This window comes from Felis catus, chromosome A2, assembly GCF_018350175.1.
Source record: "Felis catus isolate Fca126 chromosome A2, F.catus_Fca126_mat1.0, whole genome shotgun sequence".
NCBI lineage: Eukaryota > Metazoa > Chordata > Mammalia > Carnivora > Felidae > Felis > Felis catus.
The window spans coordinates 156396224-156418697 of record NC_058369.1 but is presented as its reverse complement, the minus strand read 5'-3'; the positions used below and the strand labels follow the sequence as shown (position 1 = coordinate 156418697).

Here is a 22474-nt window from a genome sequence, read left to right as displayed (position 1 = left end):
GAAAAAAAAAATAAAAAAAAAACTGAGAATAAACTGAGGGTTGACGGGGGGTGGGAGGGAGGGGAATGTGGGTGATGGGCATTGAGGAGGGCACCTGTTGGGATGAGCACTGGATATTGTATGGAAACCAATTTGACAATAAATTTCATATTAAAAACAAATAAATAAGTTTTTCTTCAAGGCTCTGGAACTTCCCAAGAGAAGCATAGAAAGTTCTTTCACTGAGCTACTTGTGTAGTCTGATGGATGGGAGGAGACTGAAACAGCCAAACCTCTAGGAGAACCTTCCAGTAGGACTGCCTGCTGCCCAGCATCTGCCCAGAGATGGGTCTTTGACATGAATACAGTGGTGATCTTTCATGTTTATAAAATGGCCAGCATAATCCTGATTCCTCCCCCACACTTCCCCACTCATACTTAGGAAGGGTATGTGTGGTCCTTCATATATATGGTCTCCAGGGTAACACCCTCCCCTTGTCCAGACCTCTCTCCCTCCCTGTTTCTCTCTCTCACCTCTTCTCTTTTCCCGATCCAACCCCAAGAGCACACAACCTTTGGTCAAAGGGAAGTACAGACAGATGGCCAGCTGAAACTCCCATGGCATTTAAAGGCATATAAAAATGCATTTAAAGCCCCTGTCAATGCATGGCCATAGGCTTAAGAAAACAAGTTTTAATGTAATTTTACAAAATGGAAATTGTTTTGCTTGGTGACGCAGTGGACCAAGAATTACTATTTTTCTAATTTCCAAACTTTCATAATCTTTCTCTCATTCATATTTGTATTGATATTTAAACACAGCTATAGACACTCAGGACTGAGCTTATCCAGCCAGAGAGCCATGAGGACAAATGTGATATTCCACACTATTGTTCAGATTATAAAGATACCTCATATAAAACAGGTGTGATGAGAAGTCCAGGCCCCCATAAGAACTGCTCGTGTACCTCCCATGTAGCTGGGTCCTGGTAGAACCTAGAAAACAGAGAAGGCAGATGAAACCTCCAATACAGAACAACAGCACACTAGATGGCAACAAGATCCTGACTAACCAGGTGAGATCAGGATCTGAGAGGGACTCTTGGTGGGTCAGGAAACTCACTCATGGACAAGGGGCCTTGCCACGGTGTCTCCCCGGGTGTGAGCTCGGTAGAAAAGGGTGTAGAGATAGGGGAGTAGAGTGTAGCGGATGTTCAGATAATGTTTGGAGGAATTCACCAGCAGAGAGTGGCTGCCAAAGGCAACAGGATCCTGATCCTAGGAGAGAAGGAAGCAAATATTAGATACTTCCATTGTGTATTGAAAGTTTGCTCCCTTATGATAAGAAGCTTTCTCAGACAAAAGTAGCTATGGTCTCCACCTTGGAAGATAGCAAAGGGTTCCCCAAACTATAAGGATCTTGGTCCTGCTTCTTCATCATAGATGAAAAAACAGTATCAAAGATTAATGGTTTTACCAATGTAAACTGCAAACATGTGGCAGAGTTTAAATTTGACAGGTGTCTTATGATCCCAGTCTATGGCAGCCGCAAGGGTGATAAAGAAGCCCATGGAGGTAACCATGAAGATAAAAGGGTTATAGAGGGTCCTGCTCCCTTCAGAGCTGATCTAATTTATTTTATACCTTGAGGTTCCTCATAGTACTTCATAGTACCAGTGGACTCCAATGGTCCCATCTTATAAAAGGTAGTGACAGACATAATAGCACCACAGAAACTCTAACACCTCTTCTCACCTTTGTTGGTGGGTAAAAGAAAAATCAATATAAATCACAATAAAATCACTCAATATGTATATATTCCTTCCCATATACCCTTATCCCAATATTCTGCTCTTTGGGCCTATGACCCCAAATTTATCTATTCTCCTTCTGCACTTGAGGGCCAACCTGTAGGATTTTCTGCAATCCTCTTTGAGGACAACTAGATTAGACAATCCAAGAAGTTTCCATCCCTTCACTTGGAGACCTTACCACAAACTCAGGCCCATTATGATTCCTTGATAGTGGATAAAAGGCTCCAAGCTGCATCCACCTTCTGCAGAGCTCCTCTGTGACATTTTTTGTATAACCACAGATGTTGGCACCTACCTGGAGATTTAGCACACATACAAGTACAGTGGTCAGTGAGAGAGGAGACAGCAGTGATTGTATACCTATGTAGTAAGGGGACAAAATCTTTTTTATTTCCACCATTCCATGTTTAAAGGGGTTCTCCAGGCTTTCAGGGCCAGCCCCCAGCCAAATGGAAGAAAGCAGCAAATGTGCATCATGAATCAGCTGACAAGAGGAAGACTGATTGGTGGTATATCAAGGGCTCATCCTCAATATTCAGCTCCCAATTTCATCCTTTGCTATTCACTGATGCTTTGCTGATGGACATTTTCTGTGATGTTAATATATTTTACTCATGGTGTCTCTATCCTAACTTCAGAGATTCCATGGATGACTATCCACTGATAAAGTTTTACCATGCATCTTCAAAAGACAGTTCATGCCACATATAAAAATGAATTTTCTTTTTTTTTAATGTATGAAATTTATTGTCAAATTGGTTTCCATACAACACCCAGTGCTCATCCCAAAAGATGCCCTCTTCAATACCCATCACCTACCCTCCCCTTCCTCCCACCCCCCATCAACCCTCAGTTTGTTCTCAGTTTTTAAGAGTCTCTTATGTGTGTCTCTCTCCCACTCTAACCTCTTTTTTTTTCCTTCCTAAAAATGAATTTTCTAATACATACCACACAGAGACATATATGCTTCTTGGTTTTCAGACACCTCAAAGACTAGTAATGGAAAGAATGCCAAAGGAGAAAAAGTTAAGTTTCCTTGGTTAAGAGGAAAACTCACCATGGGGATACCAAATAGGTTGAACTCAAGGATACTAGGGATGGACCATCGGAGATCATCCCATGTGGCTGCATTGTCTCCCAACCAATGAGCAGCAAACTTGCCAGACCCAGCAAAAGTAGAACGGGATAAGATGAAGCTACTTTTGTTTAAGGGGATACCCTCCATGGCCCTGAAAAGGAACACAATCAATTGAATGTGAAGTGAGCTGTGAATGTCTAGGACTCACCTATATCCAAGGGCAGCAATGGACTTTCCAACCAAACAGAAAAAGCATCAGGGCATCATAAGCTAGGTGAGCAAACTAGTTTAGCATTGTTAAGAGCTTCTTTCCCACTTTTGAATAAGGTTTTAGACTTCATGTAAGACAGCACAAACCTCTATAGTCCAGCCCCCACCCCCCGCCCTAAGAAATGTCTCTAGACTCCTGTCCTCTTGATTATGCTTTCTTCATCTTGTTGGATCTGGTTGTGCCTCTGACCCTTCTGGTCGACAAGACACTGGAACCGTGCCTTGGGTCCTTGGCTCCGTCTTCTCCCTCCAGACAGAGATTTTCCAATGGCCCTTGTTTCCATGCTTTGCTGCCCATACATATATCATCCTGTTTAGTATAACACCAGTTCATGTTGAAACTCCGTAGCTCGTGCTGGTCTAGGAGGATAGTTTGTATACCACCTGGGCTCCAGGCACCGGGGTTCCTCAAAAGCTTCAGAACTTATCATTAGCAGTTCTCAATGTTGGGAAATCTTAATTAATATGAGATCAGTGAGTCTCAAAAGATGACATATGATACTCTTTATAAAGTTAAATGCAATCCAAATACAAATACCTATACTAGATATACAAATACTATACCTATACTATGATGACATAGTGTCATCATACCTATGACTATGATGACATATGATACTCTTTATAAAGTTAAATGCAATCCAAATACAAATACCTATACTAGATATACAAATATCTATACTAGATAGAAGAGAAAGCAAAGGAATTGAAAAGATGGAGTGCAGAAAGATAAAGACTTCAGGATGGAGGGGAGCATGGGGTGGGAAGAACATGTAGTTAGATGACGGCTCTTTTCCTAGCTTTTATTCTGAATACTCTTTTGCATAGGCACTTCCTTGAAATGCCTCTCCCTCCTTTCTCCTTCCCTGATAAACAGCTCACACCTCCCTTTAGGGAGCGCATATTAAACAAAATTACAACTATGGGGTAGTGACACCCCGGCCACAACTGCTGTGAGCCCTTTCCTTTTGGTACGTGGTCTGAGACAAGTGTGCCAGCAGGCACCGGGAAGTTCCTCACAGACCCTGTCACAGCCACCAATTCTTCCCCACTTCATATTCTGAGGACCACCTTATGAGGAGTCTATCAATGCCAAATGACTTACAAGGGCAGAGGGGAGAAAATTCTGAAAGAGAAGGTGGGTTTAGAAGAGTGAGCCCTCCATTTATACAATTTAACAAGTGATAAAGGTAACATAAAGGAGAAAACTCACTCTTCCACCCTTACCCCTCATGTCTACTTGGCTCTCGATGAGCAGGTACTTTGCCTTTATTACCACTGACTAGGGGGTTTATTGTATGCTGCAGTCATGGATCATAAAAGAAACACCTTCAGGTTGTACAGAGTAAAACTGAAACAGGGATAAGGTTATCTGAGGTTACAGGTTTATCTACAGGCCAACCTTTATGGTACCACAGATTAAATAAGTCTGTTTTCAAGCCCAGAGGGACAATCTTATTCAGAGATCCTCAAGTCTCTCCTTTCTATCCCTCAGGTTTGGTCTGCTTATCATCCAGTCCTGATCTCTGAGGGGATCTGATCTTTCTACTTTCAGCTTAGAGGGAGGAGAAGTTCATTCTTGGGGTAGACCAGTAATCACTGCCCCCAAACAATACTTCTAGGAAGGCTGAGCCAAATAGCCATCAGATCTAGGACTTAAATTTTCCTGATGCTCAGATTCCACAGAACAAACATCTTATTTGTTTTTCTACCACTCCGCCTCCTATCCAAAGGCCAAGTTTCACTTATTTCCAGGGACTTAGGTCACTCTGTCTGACCCAGAGAACTTAGAAAGGCACTTACTACCTTCTCCATCACAGTTACCTTTTAACTATTAATCATAGCTATTAGAATCTATGAACCAAGCCCATCATGATCTTACAGAACTTTTATTACATGGAGACACCAGCCATAAAGCAATCTGCAACTCTCTTTCCCTCTTCCTGCCCATTCTTTCTTACCCTGGTCACTTAGCCACTCTCCCACCCACTTTCCATTCTTAGAAGCATCTACGGGTTGAAACAGATCGGAACTAAAAGAAACTCTGGCCAACATCAGTCCCAGCCTCCCGTTCCCAAGATGAGGAACCTGAGCCTTATTCATCTAATTTATTTCCCAGGAAAGGTAGAGTGAGGGAGACAGAGGTCAGAAAGAGAAGATAACAAAATTAGAAATGTGTCCTTTTTCCTGAAGCTTTTCTTTTATTGAGATCAAAACTTTGGCATTTATTGGACAAGGACTCTCTCTCACCTGGACAATCCAGCATAATTCAAAGTCTGGAGGGCACAATGGAGCAGGAACACAAGTGGTGTAGTCTAACTCACCTCTCTCACCAGGCCCTCTGTGGAGCCCTTCCTGACTTCTCTCCCTCAGACCAGCAGCTATTCAACACACATCTTTAGTATACACTGTTCCTCAGGCTAAGGATATAGGCATGGCTTTTCCCTCAAGAAACTTACAGTCCAGCAAGAAAGAAAAAATGGGTTATCTAAAAGTTATAAGATTTTTGCACATTAAGCTTACTGCAATACAAACAAAGGTAGCACAAAAAAAGGGAGCTAGTCTTTCTAGAACCGACAGGCAGGTTTCCAGAATGAACATCTGAAGAGAGGCTTTAAAGATAAGCATATGTTTGCAGACAGGAGAATGGAGAGGGAGACTGGGGCAGGCAGTGGGGAGAGTAGCTAGAAGTATTGCATGCAGCATTGCCAGGTAAACAGGGGACACTCAGGTCAACTTGAATTTCATTTAAACGATGGATAATTTTTAGTGTAAGTATGTCCAGTACAATTTTAACTTGGTCCTATATCTTTATTTGCCAATTCAGGAAACCTTAGTGTGTTAACCACAGCAACATTGGGTAATAGGACCTCAGCAAGGGATGGCTTCCAAATGAATGCTCTAAATACCTTACACCTTACTGCCTACTAGTATCTGATGAAGTCCCTTAGTCACAAGCCAATCAAAACTAATCTCCCACAGAAACCAAGGGGCTATAGGAAAAGAGCTCTTTAGTAGCCTATAAGATCTGAGTTTCTGTGTCCTTATCAGCACAAAAATATTTGAAAAACATACTTCTGGAAGATTCTGAAAGCCCTCTGCCTCCTAACTCCCCCAAGCTGGAATTAGGGGGAAAACCAAGTACTTACAAGTGTGTAGCTTTTGCCATGGAGTAGCCATACAAGCTGTGGACATCATAGTGAAGGCCCTGATGAAATTCTGCATCCATGCAGAGGGTTCTTGCAGAAAGGAAGCCGTCCAGAACTCCTGTGGGGAAATACCCATTAGCGAGGCACTTCCTTGTCAATGGGCTCTAACAAAATAACCACCCAATTGTTTGCTTCCTCCTTGTTCTATCTTCCTACCCAGTCTCCGCCTAAGGAAATCCTTTCCAGATTTTAAATTCTACCCTAAATGCTGCTTCCTACACGGATCTACACTAAGCCCCTGAGATAGATCATTAAAATTAATGTGCACGCCCACTGAGGTCACAAAAAAATGGTGCTGGATGGAGTAACTGAGGAACAAGCTCATTGCCACAGGAAGTTGGTCTGAGATTAAATACAAATAAGACACACACATTTCTCTACATGTATTTGATCAAGAGGAACTGAATGTGTTAGGAACAGACATGAGGGACAGTGGAAAGGAAAATGCTTTCACTCTTCCATTATAGGCACTCATATGCTGGGTAGGCTTTTTTTTTTTAATTTTTTTTTAACATTTATTCATTTTTGAGAGACAGAGAGAGACAGAGCATGAGTGGGGAAGGGGCAGAGAGAGGGAGACACAGAATCGGAAGCAGGCTCCAGGCTCCGAGCCGTCAGCCCAGAGCCCGACGCGGGGCTTGAACTCACGGACTGTGAGATCATGACCTGAGCTGAAGTCGGCCGCTTAACTGACTGAGCCACCCAGGCACCCCTGGGTAGGCTTTTTAAAGAAATGAGAGATGACGTTTGGGTGGTTTCACAAATGAGAACTCAGATCCTGCCTCTAGAATCACCATTGCGACTGTATTTTCCCTAAAATGCTCAAAAGTTTCTGCTTTATAGCCTAGGATCTCGTTCTTCCCTTATTTTTTCTCTGGTAGACCAGTAACTGACACATAGCAGCCCTCCTTCATGAAGCCCTGTTGTGGACATAGGGCTGCAGTATGAAGTACAATTCCAGAAAGCAGTGGGACCAGGAAACCGTGAGGTTGAGTTTTCCCCACAAGCCCAACAGAATCCCACCAGGTCAACTTAACCAGAAATTAAGTTGAATTCCAAAACATAATGAAATGTGTATTTTTGGCACAGCTCAGCCTGTGGAATGAGACTCACAACCATTTCCATGATAAGAAAAGACACTCCAGGGGCGCCCAGGTGGTTCAGTCGCTTGAGGGGCTGACTTTGGCTGAGAGCATGATCTCACCGTTCATGAGGTCGAGCCCCAGTGTGGAGCCTGTTTCGGATCCTCTGGCCCCCTGTCCCTCTGCACCTCCCGTGCTCCTGCTCGCGCGCTCTCTCTCTCTCTCAAAAATAAATAAATATTAGAAACAAAAAAAGAAAAGACACCACAACTGTCTAAAGGTCAAAGGTAAATATCTAAGTCTTTATCATGCTAGTTTGTGCTCTCCAAACCTGAAAAGGTGAGAAGCAGAGCAGCTCTGGGGCAGAGGCTAGTCACAGGTAGGAAGACACAATGCTGTGAGGTAGGGAGTGAGGTGTTTGCCAGAAGCAGGCAGAACAGGATGACATTGCAGTTTTTTTCATAGAACAAAACAAAACGAAACTACAACAACACAACAACTTAGTTCTGGCTAAGAAGAATATTAAGAGATTAAAAGGGAAACATAATAAACTGACCCACAGTGGGGAAAAAAAAATGGGAACAAAGACCGAGCAGAGATGAATAAAGAGTAAACAGGGCAAGCAAATAGATTTTGCAAGAAGTTAAGTGATCTGAAGACAAGATTTCTCCCAAAAAAGTTCTCCACTCTTTCAGTGACCAGAAAGGGCTCAAGAAACAGGTAAACCTTAGTCCAGGGTGCAGGGAAAGTGGACAAACCAGAATAAACTGGCAGAGACTGGCCAGATGTTCACCAAGCCTGTGTTCTCTTCCTGGGAGACGAAGGTTGTATTTCACACTTTTGCTCCAGGGTAAACTGAGAATATGTGATTGGCTTTCTGAGCAAAGAAATGTGAGCCAATTGAACACACCTCACTTCAAGGCCAATAAAACTCCCTCTACCGTCTCTCTCCTTCACCCAGGAAGCCAGAAACAAGGGACTCTGAGGTGGGAGCACCACTCAATGGAAGTAACTAGATCCCTGAGTCACTGCTTGAGTGACAGCCACACATCTCATGCTGGAGTATTATATGAGCAAAAAATAAATGTTTATTGTGTTAATCCACTTAGATGCTGGGGCTTACTTGTTTCCACAGCACAATCTATTCGATGCTGTTACACACACACACACACACACACACACACACACACAATTTCAAAATCAGGAATGGAAAATTTGACTAGAAATGAGACTTAAAAATAAGAGAGACTTGGGTGGTTCAGTTGGTTACACGTCCGACTTCGGCTCAGGTCGTGATCTCATGGTTCCGTGGCTTTGAGCCCTGCCTCGGGCTCTGTGCTGATGGCTCAGAGCCTGGAGCCTGCTTCAGATTCTGTGTGTGTGTGTCTCTCTCTGTCCCTCCTTCAGTCTCTCTTTCTTTCTCTCTCAAAAATAAATAAACATTAAAAAAATTTTTTTAATTAAAAAAAATTAAGAGAGACCTAATTGGGACTATTGATGCTTTCAATTATGGCTAATGAGTGGAAAAAAAATTAACAAAATTGCAGCTTTACTTCAATGGAAGGTAGTTTGGACTTGAGGTTTTCTGAAGAACCCCAAAGGGGCTGGGAGAACACAGAACCCCGTGGGGGAGGCATGTCTCCATCACACACTCGCCCTGGGGTTCGGTTCCTGCATCGAGAAAAGGTGGCCAGAGACCAATGTGGTGGCAGGGCCTCCAGCAGAGGAGCGGCCCACCTGGCTGCAGGCCGCGTGCTCCAGGACAGTGGGACTGAGCTCTGCCACAACCAGTACTGCTGAGGCTGCTTTCAACAAGCCTTGTGACAACTTACTGGGAGTGAAAGGAGGAACGTTCAAGTGGTTTGACTCACACCCACGATTGGACCCGTGGTGAAAGCTGGATACTTCATCCATTTCCTGCAAAGACACAAAAGCCACACAAGGGAAAGGGTTACCTACAGTTGGGTTGGTTGTCTGAGAATGTCACCTGAACTAGGAGCCCGTCTGGGGTCTCTTACAAAACTGACTTAGGGGTCTTGAGTAATCTTCCTAAATTTTCTTGACCTCTGTTTCATCCTTTGGATTAGATTGTGCCTAAACTGCCCTCCAACTCTCAGTGGTATCAGGCACGTTTTACTTTTTATACCTTGAGTTCAATTAGTTAATTAGGAAATACCATCCCAAAGGCTGATTTTTACCCATAAATGTTATTGTTGCTGTTATTATTTCAGTGATGTGTTAAAAAAAAAATAACGCTTGGGGCACCTGGGTGGCTCAGTCAGTTAAGTGTTCGACTTCAGATCAGGTAACAATCTCGGAGTTCGTGAGTTTGAGGCCTGCATCGGGATCTGTGCTGACAGCTCAGAGCCTGGAGCCTGCTTTGGATTCTGTGTCTCCCTCTCTCTCTACCCTACCCCCTGTTCATGCTTTGTCTCTCTCTCTCTCAAAAATAAATAAACATTAAAAAAATTGTTTTTAAAAAAAGCCTACGACAGAGGAATGTTTCTATTTTACAATTTCCCCTTTTATTCCACTCAGTGAGGGACATAAAGATATAATTGAGATCAAACCTATTTCTTCAAAATGGATTAAAAAATTAAAAAATAGGTGATGCCTAATCCTGTTAACAGAGATAACTTCCCAAGTTTCAAAGAAATATCTCCACCTGCTATCCCCACTTAAAAATAAAGTGGATTCATTAAATCATTCTCTAATTAACTTTAAATTTTAATGAAGCAGTACAACAAATAACAGCAATTATAGCCTCTAATAAACCAGTATTTTTAGATTGAAAGATAGTTAATGGAGGAAAAAGCTGAGACCACGAGAAAGCAAAAGACTTTCTCACAAAAGACATAATCAGTCGGTGGCATATCCAGAATTAAAATCCAGGGTTTTGAGGGGTCTATTTCACTGCATAGAAGCTCAGCATTAAGTAAAAGGATTTTTTTTTGACATTCATTTATTTATGAGAAACAGTGACAGAGCACAAACTGGGGAGGGGCAGAGAGAGAGGGAAACACAGAATCTAAAATAGGCTCCAGGCTCTGAACTGTCAGCACAGAGCCTGATGTGGGACTCGAACCCACAAACCATGAGATCGTGACCTGAGCCGAAGTCCCACGCGTAACCAACTAAGCCACCCAGGCGCCCCTAAGCACTAAGGCAAGAAGACTATTTTATTACAGATCAGGGTCAAAACTCATTCTCAAATCTTGGAACATCCATTTCCAAAAGAAGTTTGATCCGGGAATAACAACTTACAATCCACACTCCATCAAACTCGAGAGTTTTATGAAATTCACTGATCTGCTCTCTCCACCACTCAATACAAACTGGATTGCTAAAATCAGGAAAGACCGTCAATCCGGGATATCCCTAGAGAACAAAGAAGGCACCACAGTTGGTGTGGCTGGTGGGTGACTTACACATTGATGGCAGGCTATTGCTTCTTCCGTTAGGAGCCCCATGCATCTTATCATTTCAGAATCAAAATGTCCCCCAAAACTAAATAGTAAAATAGATGCAAGGAACCCAAAAGAAGTAAAAAGAGAAGGAACAATTGCTGATCACAGAACTGAGACGTTATCAGATGTCTTTTTTCTATGAAAACACAAAAGTAACATTTCATCATGTCAGACCAGATGGAAGAACTATTTAAAATTCTCACACGTCTAACTAGATACTATTTCAGGAGCGAATGATTGGATTCATTTAATGTGTTAATTAAAGAGCATTTAAACCCGTGTGGAATAACAAAGTTTATAAAGAATATGTTGATTTTGGTATATAAACAATCGTTTTAAATGGCGAAATGAATTTAAAGAGGGCATTTGTGATGAGCATTGAGTGCTGTATGTAAGTGATGAATCACTGAATTCTGCTGAAACCAATATTGCATTCTATGTTAACAACTTTAAATTTAAAAAAAAAAACTTACTGAAAAATAAATAAATAAATAAAATGGTGAAATGAATTTTGTGCTTCTTATTCAGTTCCAATATCTCTTATCCTCTCTTCTCTTCCTATCTATTTCTATTAATGTAGCTTTCAACATTTTCCAGAAATAGCACAAAGATAGAACTTATAGCCAAATTATTGAAAATCCTGAACTGATAGGATACAAGATTTTGTGCTTACATTCTTATTACTTTTCTCAACAAATTTATAGGTTATGATTTAGGATGATGTTCAGGCAATATAATGAATATATATTCATATATGTAATGAAAACATATTATATATATGAATATATATAATATATATTATATATTAATATATAATGAATATATATCATATATGAATATATAATGAATAAATATTATATATTATATGTATATGTTTATATTATAAATATTATAAAAATATAAATATATAATGTAAAAAACACATACATAAAATTCTGAGACTTCTTAAACCTCAAGATGAGAGCTTAAAATTCTCAATTTAAATGGATTGAACTATTTGATAGGGCACCAAAGAGTGAATAGGTGATAGGGCACAAACAATAACCAGAGGTAATTTTGGACCTCAGGAAATAGGCAGTGTGGTAAAGAAGTCACCTACAGCAACACTCTATCTAGAGCAGACCCAGCAAGCTTCATTCTAACCAAATGCCTTTATAATAAACCTCCACCCACTAATTGCATGCAACTTACTAATTGTATACCACTCAAATATGAGTCCTACTGAAATGACTCACAGGTCTGGATAACCTACTTTTTAGATGAAAAAAATCATGTTTATGTGACCATGGCCTCTGATTTTGTACTTACAGATGATTATTGGTCTACCTGATATTTTAGAAATTTTCTTCAAACAAAACCAAGCAAGGCATTGATTTGGGGAAGGAAGGGAACTTCTCTACTATTTCCTGGAAGGTTGACCCAAGGAAAAAGAAAACACATAGAATTAAGTATTGTAAACAAAGTAGATAGGAATTCAGTGAGCAGTTATGTAAGGGGCATTGATAACCCCGAAAAGGAGTTTTGAAAAGTAAACTGCCCAGGAGCAACACAATTTGCAGTCACATAAACTTTCAGATTAAGTATGTTTTAGGAAACCTCACATAATCCAATTATCTAGGGCTGAGCCTGTAAGTAACTGGAATAAAAAGTTGCCTACATGATTTGATTTCAAGTACTCTGAAAAGAGGCTTCTAATCAGCCTACTCCAATGCCTAAAACTGCTACGTTGGAACGAAGGCTAGGCTCTACCTACAAGTCTCATGGAAAAGAAAAGTACGTTAGGTTGCACATTAGCCTATGAGCATATTGCTGCATTATTATAGCTGAATGTCTTGGGAAAGACAAGGAAATTGGGGTGCAGGGGGACTTTAAGAATAAATGAATTTTCTTCTAATAATACATTCCTTCTCAAATATCTATAGTCTAGGAATTCAGGGGCTAGCTTTTTAGAGACTAGATATTAGTTTTCCCACCACAAAAGAAGAAATGATAATTATGTGAAGTGGTAGAAATGGTATTTTCACAATGACAATCATACTGCAATATAGAAACGTATCAGATCAACACGTCGTATGCCTTAAATTTACACAATGTCATATGTGAAATATATTTCAATTTTTTTAAATCCCCCAGAATTTTAATTATTTTACTATGACATCTATTGGTCTAAAAATAATTTTAAAGGAAGCCTCTAAAGCCATGAAAATAGTAATGATACTGCCTTCTACTCACTCTCATAACAAAAGTACTGACTTCCCCAGATGACTGTAAGTTAGTGATTTTCTTGCAAAATTACCTGTCCAATGGCAAATTCATTGTCCTGCCAGATCCATACTCTCTTCTCACTTCCAGTCTCATAGGGCTGGTATTTAGAGTCATTTAATATTCCAGGATGCTAATAAATAAATATGATAACAATTATTTTTGTAAATTTTGTTTACACTTTGAAAGGAAAAATGAGGCAACAGATTTGTTTGAACGTACCATCATGATTACATATTTCATTCCTTGGCCATGCAAGTCTTTGGCAAAATCTTCGAGACGAGGGAAAGCCTCTTTATCAATTGTGAAATCCTTTCCCCCTTCCATGTAGTCTATGTCAGAGTACTGGACGTCCTGAAAGATCCAACCCGCCGGTTAGAAAATATCACTGTGCTCACGGAAGGTGTCATAGCTCTGGTACTTGCTCACTAAAACTGAAGCTGTGTTTCTCAGTGATCCTCAAACTCCCGGGACTTGGCTACCTCCTAGAAGTATATAAGCCCCTTCTGAAAGATGCAGGTGTTCTTACATTGTAGTTTTGTCTCTCTCTCCTCACAGGTGCATGTTATAAGGGAGGAACTTGGGAGGGAACTTGATGGTAGGGACTGTGTCTTGTTCATCTCTGTAACTCGAGAGCTTGGATGCTTGACGTAAAACAGGTGTGCTTTAAATGTCTGTTTGGGTAAGTATATTCATAATGTTATAACACTGTGCAAACGTGGAGCCTAAACATTAAGCTAGAATCTATCAGAAGAGGAGAAAACAGTCATCTTGTTCTATAAAACTGCTAGAGTAATAACTCACAAAGATCAATGACAGAGGGCAGAGCTTTAATTGACCAAACTCTCAGACACACATTATTTTAGGGTTTGCCTATCAATCTGAGATGGGCAGGTGTTGTTCTCAGGGAGGAGACTGAAATGCAAAGGGATTGAGTGACATTTCCCCAGGACGTATTCATGGGTGGGTGGGGTCCACGGGGGCTTTTGTGATAGGTGATAGGAGTCAAAGGTGACCCCAGCTGCTCTTTTTTTTTTTTCCAATCTGCCACAACTTCAAAGACATCCGAAGGTCTTTTAAGTAAGTGTTTCTCATGTGTATTAGAAGGCTCTGGCTTGCAGGCCTGAAGGAAATGTGGCTTGTGGCCTATTGCCAATGTGGCACATCTGTTCTAACACAGGGCAGTCAGCTAGTACCCAGGTGTCCTCGGGAACCACGTGGTGGGAAAGATCCAATCCATGGAAGAGAAGCTCATTTGTTTCTGAATCAGCAACACCTCAGAAAAGCCTTTCCCATCAGAGGTACGGGGATAGATTGAAACCAACACCCCTTGTAGTCAAAAGCACTATTTTTGAATCCTGGTCCTGCCATTTAGCTAGCTGGAGTGGCCTTGGAAAAGTTATGAACTGTGCAGTGAGTCTCCATTACCTTATGTACCAAATACCAATAAATGAGGGTTAACCATGATTGTGAAAGCACCTTATAAAATCATAATGATGTGTTGAGACCTGGCCTGATTCCTCCTGGAATTGAATGCTTGCAGACAGCATATTTGGGAGCATTAAACTGAAACATATAATCAGTTACTCCAAAACAACACAGTGGTCATGTTTTCTCACAGGAAAAATTCATCTCTCTGCCTGCTCCCCTTTCTGCCCTGAGAGGGGATTGAAAAGTCCTGAGATCAGGCCAAAGCCAAATATATCCCAGCCAAATTGGATCCTAGTCAAATATATGCTTGCAACACAGTTCCAAAGATCTAGCCCAACATAAATTGTTTTGATAACCTCACTAATAACGTTATGTATCTCCTGGATGAATTTGTCAAATATTATACACTTAATAATTATCTATTTACTGGTGGACATTGAACATCAAAAACAGAGCTTTGGAACAACAGAGCTTTTGATATCAGAGTCTGCTAGATCTTAAAGGAATGTGCAAGGTCACTATGAGATACTTATTCTAAGTCATTTTTATAGCCATCAGCTCTTATTAGCCATATCACCCCAGATGTTGCTTTCTTTTATAAAATAACAGCTAACTTTGTCAACAGTTCATCCTCTGTGCTGCCTGTCTTCCATAAAGTGTAAGGCAATCCTCACTATCAGTCCACCGAAGTCAGCCTTACATTCTCATTTTATAAAGGGGGAAACCAGGACTCAGAGATGTTAATTAACTAGCCCAACACTGACAGAACTAGGAAGAAGTAAAGTAAAATTCAAAACCATACCCATCTGACTCCATAAACCAAGCTCTTTTGATGATGATATAGGTAATTTAGCATGCAAATTTCTGACAGTAGATGTCCCTATCTATGTATCTATCTATCCAACTTTCCGTCTATCTCTTTGTATATGTTCCTAATAAATTGAATTAGATGCAAACACTAAAAGATAGGAAATGCTGTCTTACACTGATAAGAGAAGTTTCAACTTACATATGGGATCCCAGCTCCACGATTTCGGTCCACAACTTTCCTCAATCCATTGATGCCGCCATAGTTCCTGCGACTAAGCTGGAACCCAAGACTCCAGTAGGGAGGCAAGAATGGTCGTCCAATGAGCTGAAAAAATAGATACAGGCCCAGCTAAGCATTTAAAAAATTACTGTTTTGAGGACCATGTCTGACACAGAAAACACTGTTTCCATTTCACCTTCTATAAAGCCCCCAGATCTAAAAATGTCAGAGTCAAGAGAAATCTCCTAGGGTAATTGGCAAAATTCTACAACTCACATCTTTCTTTCCTAAGTACCTAAACATATTCTCAGCAACTGCAACATCACAAAATAATGGGATTAGCAAAAATGATTGAATAATGGTGTCATACTGGAAGGAAAAAAATAATAATCATTCACTCAGTAAATGTTTTCTGAATGTTTATGATGTGCTGAGCATTGATGTAGGCGCTTGGGCTATAGCAGCATAAAGCAAACATAGTTCCTGCTCTCACAGAGATTAAAGGAAATAAATAAATGCCTAATATAATTTCAGATAGTGGTATGTGCTAAGGAAAAAGGAATCAGGATTGATAGGATTATGAGTGATTACCGGAAAGAACACTGGACTATGTTTAAAATCCAGGTTTAGGGGGCGCCTGGGTGGCGCAGTCGGTTGAGCGTCCGACTTCAGCCAGGTCACGATCTCGCGGTCCGTGAGTTCGAGCCCCGCGTCGGGCTCTGGGCTGATGGCTCGGAGCCTGGAGCCTGTTTCCGATTCTGTGTCTCCCTCTCTCTCTGCCCCTCCCCCGTTCATGCTCTGTCTCTCTCTGTCCCAAAAATAAATAAACGTTGAAAAAAAAAATTAAAAAAAAAAATAAAATAAAATCCAGGTTTACAGGGGTGCTTGGGTGGCTCAGTTGGTTACGCATCTGACTCTTGACTTTGGCTCAGGTCATGATCTCCTGGTCTATGAGTTTGAGCTCCCTATCAGGCTCTGAGCTGACATTGTAGAGTTGGCTTGGGACTCTCTCTCTCTTTCTCTCTTTCTCTCTTTCTCTCTCTCTCTCTCTGCGCCCCCCACTGCTTGCTCTCTATCTCTCTAAATAAATAAAAATAAACTAAAAAAAAAAAGTCCAGGTCTTCAAGTTGCTCAAGACAACACTCCGAGAAAATCTCAGCCACAGCCCTATTTCACATTGTTCCCTAGAAGCCTCTGCCCTCCCATGTGACAGTGCCTCTGAATTCCCACACAGTTTCTTTGCACCTCATTAATGGCACTTATTGTAAGGTGTCTCCTACTATAATTATTTCAGACAGTGTCAGACTTCCCCTATTTGATTACAAATTAGCTGGTATCTGGGACCATATGTCACATGACTTTGTGTCATATTGAGCAAGTCACTTCATCTTTCTATACCTAGGTTTTTCATCTGTATAACAGGAAGTTCAGGCTAAATGGTATCTGAAGTTCTTTCCTGTTGTAAAAATTGAATAAAAACTAAATAGCACAGTCCCTTTGACATAGTTTCTTTTCACTAAATTTTTCTTTATTTTATTTATTTATTTTTTCAACGTTTATTTATTTTTGGGACAGAGAGAGACAGAGCATGAACGGGGTAGGGGCACAGAGAGAGGGAGACACAGAATCAGAAACAGGCTCCAGGCTCCGAGCCATCAGCCCAGAGCCTGACGCGGGGCTCCAACTCGCGGACTGTGAAATTGTGACCTGGCTGAAGTCGGACGCTTAACCGACTGCGCCACCCAGGCGCCCCTAAATTTTTCTTTATTGAATGAATGAATAAATTCTGCTGATTTGTGGCTGTTGATGTTTGGAATGACGGATCACATATGGATGGACTACGATATCCTTGGAAACAGGATGGTATCTGACTTATTTTTGCATTTAGTAAGCCTTGCACAATGCCTCTTTAGCACTCAGCAGGCACCCAACAAATGTGCATCAAAATAAACACACGACCAATGAAAGACTCACAGTCCCAGCATTCATAATGCATAGCTTACATAAATTTAATTTTTCTCTTCTTAATTTATAATGAGTGTATGAGATAAGAGCAATAAATTATAACTCTCTACAAGCAAAGCCCATACCTCCAGATATTCCTGAACCACTTGTTCTGGAGTATTTCCCAGGAATACATAAAAGTCAAGGATGCCCCCAATCGTGCGGTAAGTGATTGCAGGAGCAGGCTGAAGGATGACCTCTGAAAAGATTAAAATGAGAGTTAACAGAACTTCATGGTTGCAAATATACTTTTCTCTAGAATGTGAATACCTGAGCTATTCAAAACAATCGCAGTGTCATTTTGAAAGAGATGAAAATCACATGTTTCTTTTTTTAGGTGATTGCTGAAGTTTATCATACTATTGAGTAAAACACTAATGAAGAACTGATTTTTTTTAAGAGAAAGAAGAACCAATTCTATTTTAATCTGGCTATGGAACAATACAAATATTTGGAATTTGCGAGTGATGTAACTTATTTAAAAACCTTATTAGATGAGTTTAATTACAACTTACAGATAAAAATAAAAATAAGTCCTTATTAAGGGTTCTGTTAGTCCAGAAGCTAGAGGGGGAAGATTCTGGAGTGGGGTAGGGATGAGCTATGAGAGACAGCCTGCAGAACACAGCCTTGCTGCCTATAGATAGACAGCCTAGTTTACGTGTTGAAATCCACAGGTATCTTTGGGACCTACCTGTCAATGGATTTTCTTATCCACAGAATCTTATGGATAACATTGCATCAAAAGAGAACCCTGAAGCAGTTTTCAATGTAAATAGCTTTTAGCATGAACTACATTTGTAACAGGTTATCCTACTTTGGGGTTCCTGTTTCTATAGAAGCATTGTAGGTTAAATGTACCTTTGGTTAGACAGTGATCTGACCGTGAAAGTCATTCTTATAAAAGCCACATCGCAAAACATATCCCTGCCAAGATCAAAAGATGCCTCGTACCCATGGCGTCACTGTTCAACAGAAAAACCCCAAAAGAGGAGCCGCTGGTGTCTTCGAGGCACAGGAAGAATGTATGAGCTCCATACAGATTAATCATGCCCTGTCAAGAAAAATGATAGGAAATAATAGTAGTGTATGTTAAAAATGTTTGTATTTATCCTAAAACAAACAAAATCAAAATCTGTGTACAACCTGTACTTGGTCAATACTTGATGTAGTTTAGTATTGTATCAAAAGGGTATTGATGGGGCACCTGCATGGCTCAGTTGGTTGAGCATCTGACTCTTGATTTTGGCTCAGGTCACGATCCCAGGGTTGTGGGATCAAGCCCATATCGGGCTCTGCACTGAACATGGAGCCTATTTGAGATTCTCTCTCTCTCTCTCTCTCTCTCTCTCTCTCTCTCTCTCTCTCTCTCCCCCTCTCTCCCTCTCCCCCACTTGTGTTTTCTCTCTCTCTCTCTCTCTCTCAAAAAAAAAAAGGTATTGAAATGGTAACATCAATTGAAAAATGGATAAATAAAATGTGGTATATCCATACAATGGAATACTATTAGTAATAATAAGAAATGAAAAACTGATCCATGCTACAACATGAATAAACCTCATAAATGTTGTGCTAAGTGAAAAACCATATATTGCATAATTCCATTTATATGAAGCATCCAGAGAGGTCAAATCTATACAGACAGAAAGTAGATTAGTGATTCCCCAGGGCTGACATGGGCACTGAGGTGGGAAAGGGGATTAGGTCTAAAAAAGTTATAAGGGATCCTAGTGGTATGAGGAAAACATATTCCAAAACTGGATTATGATGATAGCTGCACAACTCGATAATGTGCTTAAAAAATTACTGAGTTGTACATTTAAAACAGGTGAATTATAAAGTATATAAATAGTATCTCAGTCAAGTTATTTTTTTTTTAATTTGGAAAATATTGTGCTTCGGATTCTGTGTCTCCCTCTCTCTCTCTCTGCCCCCCAGTCCCCGCTCACATTCTGTCTCTCTGTCTCAAAAATAAATAATAAACATTAAAAATTTTTTTAATTTGGAAAATATTGGCAAAGACACACAACAACATGTTAGCAGACGATGATGTTAGTATGAGAAAGTTTTAATTTCTTCTTTATGCCAGCTGTGTTTTCTATTTTCTCTATAATTACTATATAACACTTAGGTAGTAAATAGGTTTAAAAGAAAAAGAAAAAGATACTGAACCCATCACAGGGCTGTGATGAACACTGATCTAAAAAAAGATAGTGTGTATAACAGTAAAAATGTGAGAGGGAGAGAGAGAGAGAGAAAGAGAGAGAGAAGGAAAAAAAAAGGAAGGAAGAGAGGGAGGAAGGAAGGTACACAAAGACTTTAATCTGTGATTACATAACTCAAGAATTTTTTAGCTATAGAAGGCCAAGCTTAGTATGATGCTTAGCATTCCTTATTTGTCAGGGTCCTTGAGCAAGCATTTTAGTGAATGTGCTGGTCATTGCTTTTTTCTCTCTGTTTCATTCAGTAAGTAAGCTCCCTTCCTTGCATCAGATAGTGGTAGGTGGGCCAGTTAATGGGCTACTTAACCTGCACCTCTTGCACAGATTTGGGAAACATTACAAGCACAATGGAGGCCTCAGGACATGCTCTACAAAGCAATGCTGCTCAAAGCTTGTTCACGAACTGGTACCTCCCCACACGCTTTACTGTAAGTCAGCAACAAGGAAAGTACAAAAATCAAGGGAAAGAGTTCAGGAACTCGTACAGCAATTTAAAAGAGTGATTTTATATCTGTTCAATTTAAACATATATTTTTTATGTCTCTGAGTAATCCTATTTCATTTTCCTAGGATTAAAGAGAGAGAGAGAGAAAGGAACTGATCCTTCACTACAGATAAGTTGAGAGACACTGCCCCGGAACAGCTTTAATATGCATGTGGGTCCCGGTGGGCCTTGTAAAAATGCAGATTATGGTTCAGTAGGTCTGAATAATTTTAAAGCTGCTAAAAGAAGTATTTTTTAGTCCACAAAGTTCTACGGAGGATAGCTCCTGCCGAAGCTCTCCCCTAGATACAACTCAATTATGAAAGACGGAGTTATTTTGCAGAAGGATTTTCTAATATATATTAGGCTATCGTACAGTCATTAATTATATCTTCCCTTAAAAGGGAGATTTTCAAAAATGGATTTATTACTAATCATGAGTTTATAAGCCTCAAGAACAAGTATTCTCCCACACAAACAGATCTAACTCGGGCAAAATAATATATGGATGTAACTCTGTGGGTTGCTTGACTCTAGGTCACGTTCTGGAAAGGAGAGAAAGATTCCTTCCTGTGAGCAACAGGCAGGAAGAAGGGGAGCTCACCTTGGTGGGGGTGGCATCCCGAGTGAAGATGGGCCAGGTCTTCCAGGTCAGGTTGTGGAGGTACTGCTGATGCACGTGTTCTCCCAGCCCATACACGGAGGTACTGGGCAGTCGGAAAGACAGCTGCAGGTACTGATGGGCGAACTGCAGGGGCCCGATGCTCGTGTCCAACCTGGGCCATGGGGCAAGGACGAGAGTCACCAACCAGCTATCTCTGCCGGGAGACTGTCTGCTACTCTCCCTATCGACTTCGAGAACAGCTGTTTTGTGCATGTTCTCATTCACTTTCATACTACCTTTGAAGGTCCTTCTAGGGGGTCTCTGATTCTTTATTTCTAGAGGAGCGTAGCACCGGAGACGTGACACCAGAAGCTCAAGTTGATGACTGGAGGAAGAGAGCAGATACAACCTTACGCTTGCGTCTGCTTCTTGCCAGGCACTACTCCGGATGCCTCCAGAAGGTATCTCGGTACACAGAGCAACAGTGGACATTATGATTCCCTTTCTCCGGACGTGGAAACTGAGGCTGACGTGAGATACTTTGTCTAACCTCACAAAGCTGACTGGTGGCTTGTTGATGCCAGAACTTGAATACAAATTTTACTGACACGAATCCTTGTATTTTCTCCAGTACAGTTTATGATTTATGCTCAGGTCACTGTTAGGCTCTTCATGGCAAGTTTCTCAGGACATAAAAATTTAGAATGCTAGACAGGGAAGTTGAGTTGCAAAGTGAATGGTAATCCAAAACCATGACATTTCCTACTTCAGAATATATATTAACTGCAAGTGTTTTTATCTAACTTAGCACACCAGCACATTTATTTTTTAGTATGCTGTGCTCTGCAGTCATGACAGATGAACAGTGTTAATGATCTACAGTAAAAGCTTTGACATTTTGTTGAGGTCCAAATATTTTCCCAAATCATACTTATCTCATTACGCACCCCTAGTAAGTCAGAGTGAATGATACTGAGACTATATATTCATTCAAAGATACACAAAGAGTGTTGAAAAGCTCACAAGATTCTTTTGTTGCTGGTCCGTATGATCTTGAAGCTGAAGGGCTCATTAATGACCTCTACGTGATAGTTCAAATTAGAGGTCTTAGGAGTCCTATCAAGCAAGTCAATATTTTCAAGGGTGACTTCATAGCGTTTGCTATCCATATCAGTGATCTGTCAGAATAAAAAGAGAAAAAACAACTCCAGGTACGACCACTTCTGGGGCACCTGGGTGGCTCAATCGGTTGAGTGACTGACTGTTGATTTCTGCTCATGTCACGATCTCTCGGTTCATGAGTTCAAGCCTCATGTCGGGCTCCGCACTGTCAGCACTGCTGGGATTCTCTCTCTCTCTTCTCTCTCTTTGTCCCCCCTCCCACCCATTCTCCCCCCTCCCCCAAATAAATAAATAAATAAATAAATAAATAAATAAATAAATAAGCTATAAAAAGAGATAATGTCCTTGTAGAGCTATGAAGGACTTTCACTCTCAGTGAGAATAGCTTCTAATTCTTAACCCTGTGTTTCCTGATT

At 40.7% G+C, this 22474-nt stretch overlaps 1 protein-coding gene across 1 annotated transcript in view; it reads right to left on the bottom strand.

Moving 5' to 3' along the window:
* Positions 1 to 22474, bottom strand: part of LOC101094837 (probable maltase-glucoamylase 2) — an 86763-nt gene that overhangs the window by 49003 nt on the left and 15286 nt on the right. Inside the window, exons 4-17 of the mRNA XM_045052642.1 lie at positions 21960 to 22114; positions 20937 to 21108; positions 18581 to 18680; positions 17713 to 17825; positions 15602 to 15727; positions 13384 to 13515; positions 13196 to 13294; positions 10697 to 10810; positions 9265 to 9349; positions 6291 to 6408; positions 2851 to 3022; positions 1972 to 2088; positions 1103 to 1257; positions 891 to 975 (exon numbers count right to left, since the gene is read on the bottom strand). Coding sequence (XP_044908577.1) covers positions 891 to 975; positions 1103 to 1257; positions 1972 to 2088; positions 2851 to 3022; positions 6291 to 6408; positions 9265 to 9349; positions 10697 to 10810; positions 13196 to 13294; positions 13384 to 13515; positions 15602 to 15727; positions 17713 to 17825; positions 18581 to 18680; positions 20937 to 21108; positions 21960 to 22114 — 1743 coding nt within the window. The remainder of the gene's footprint in view (positions 1 to 890; positions 976 to 1102; positions 1258 to 1971; positions 2089 to 2850; positions 3023 to 6290; positions 6409 to 9264; positions 9350 to 10696; positions 10811 to 13195; positions 13295 to 13383; positions 13516 to 15601; positions 15728 to 17712; positions 17826 to 18580; positions 18681 to 20936; positions 21109 to 21959; positions 22115 to 22474) is intronic.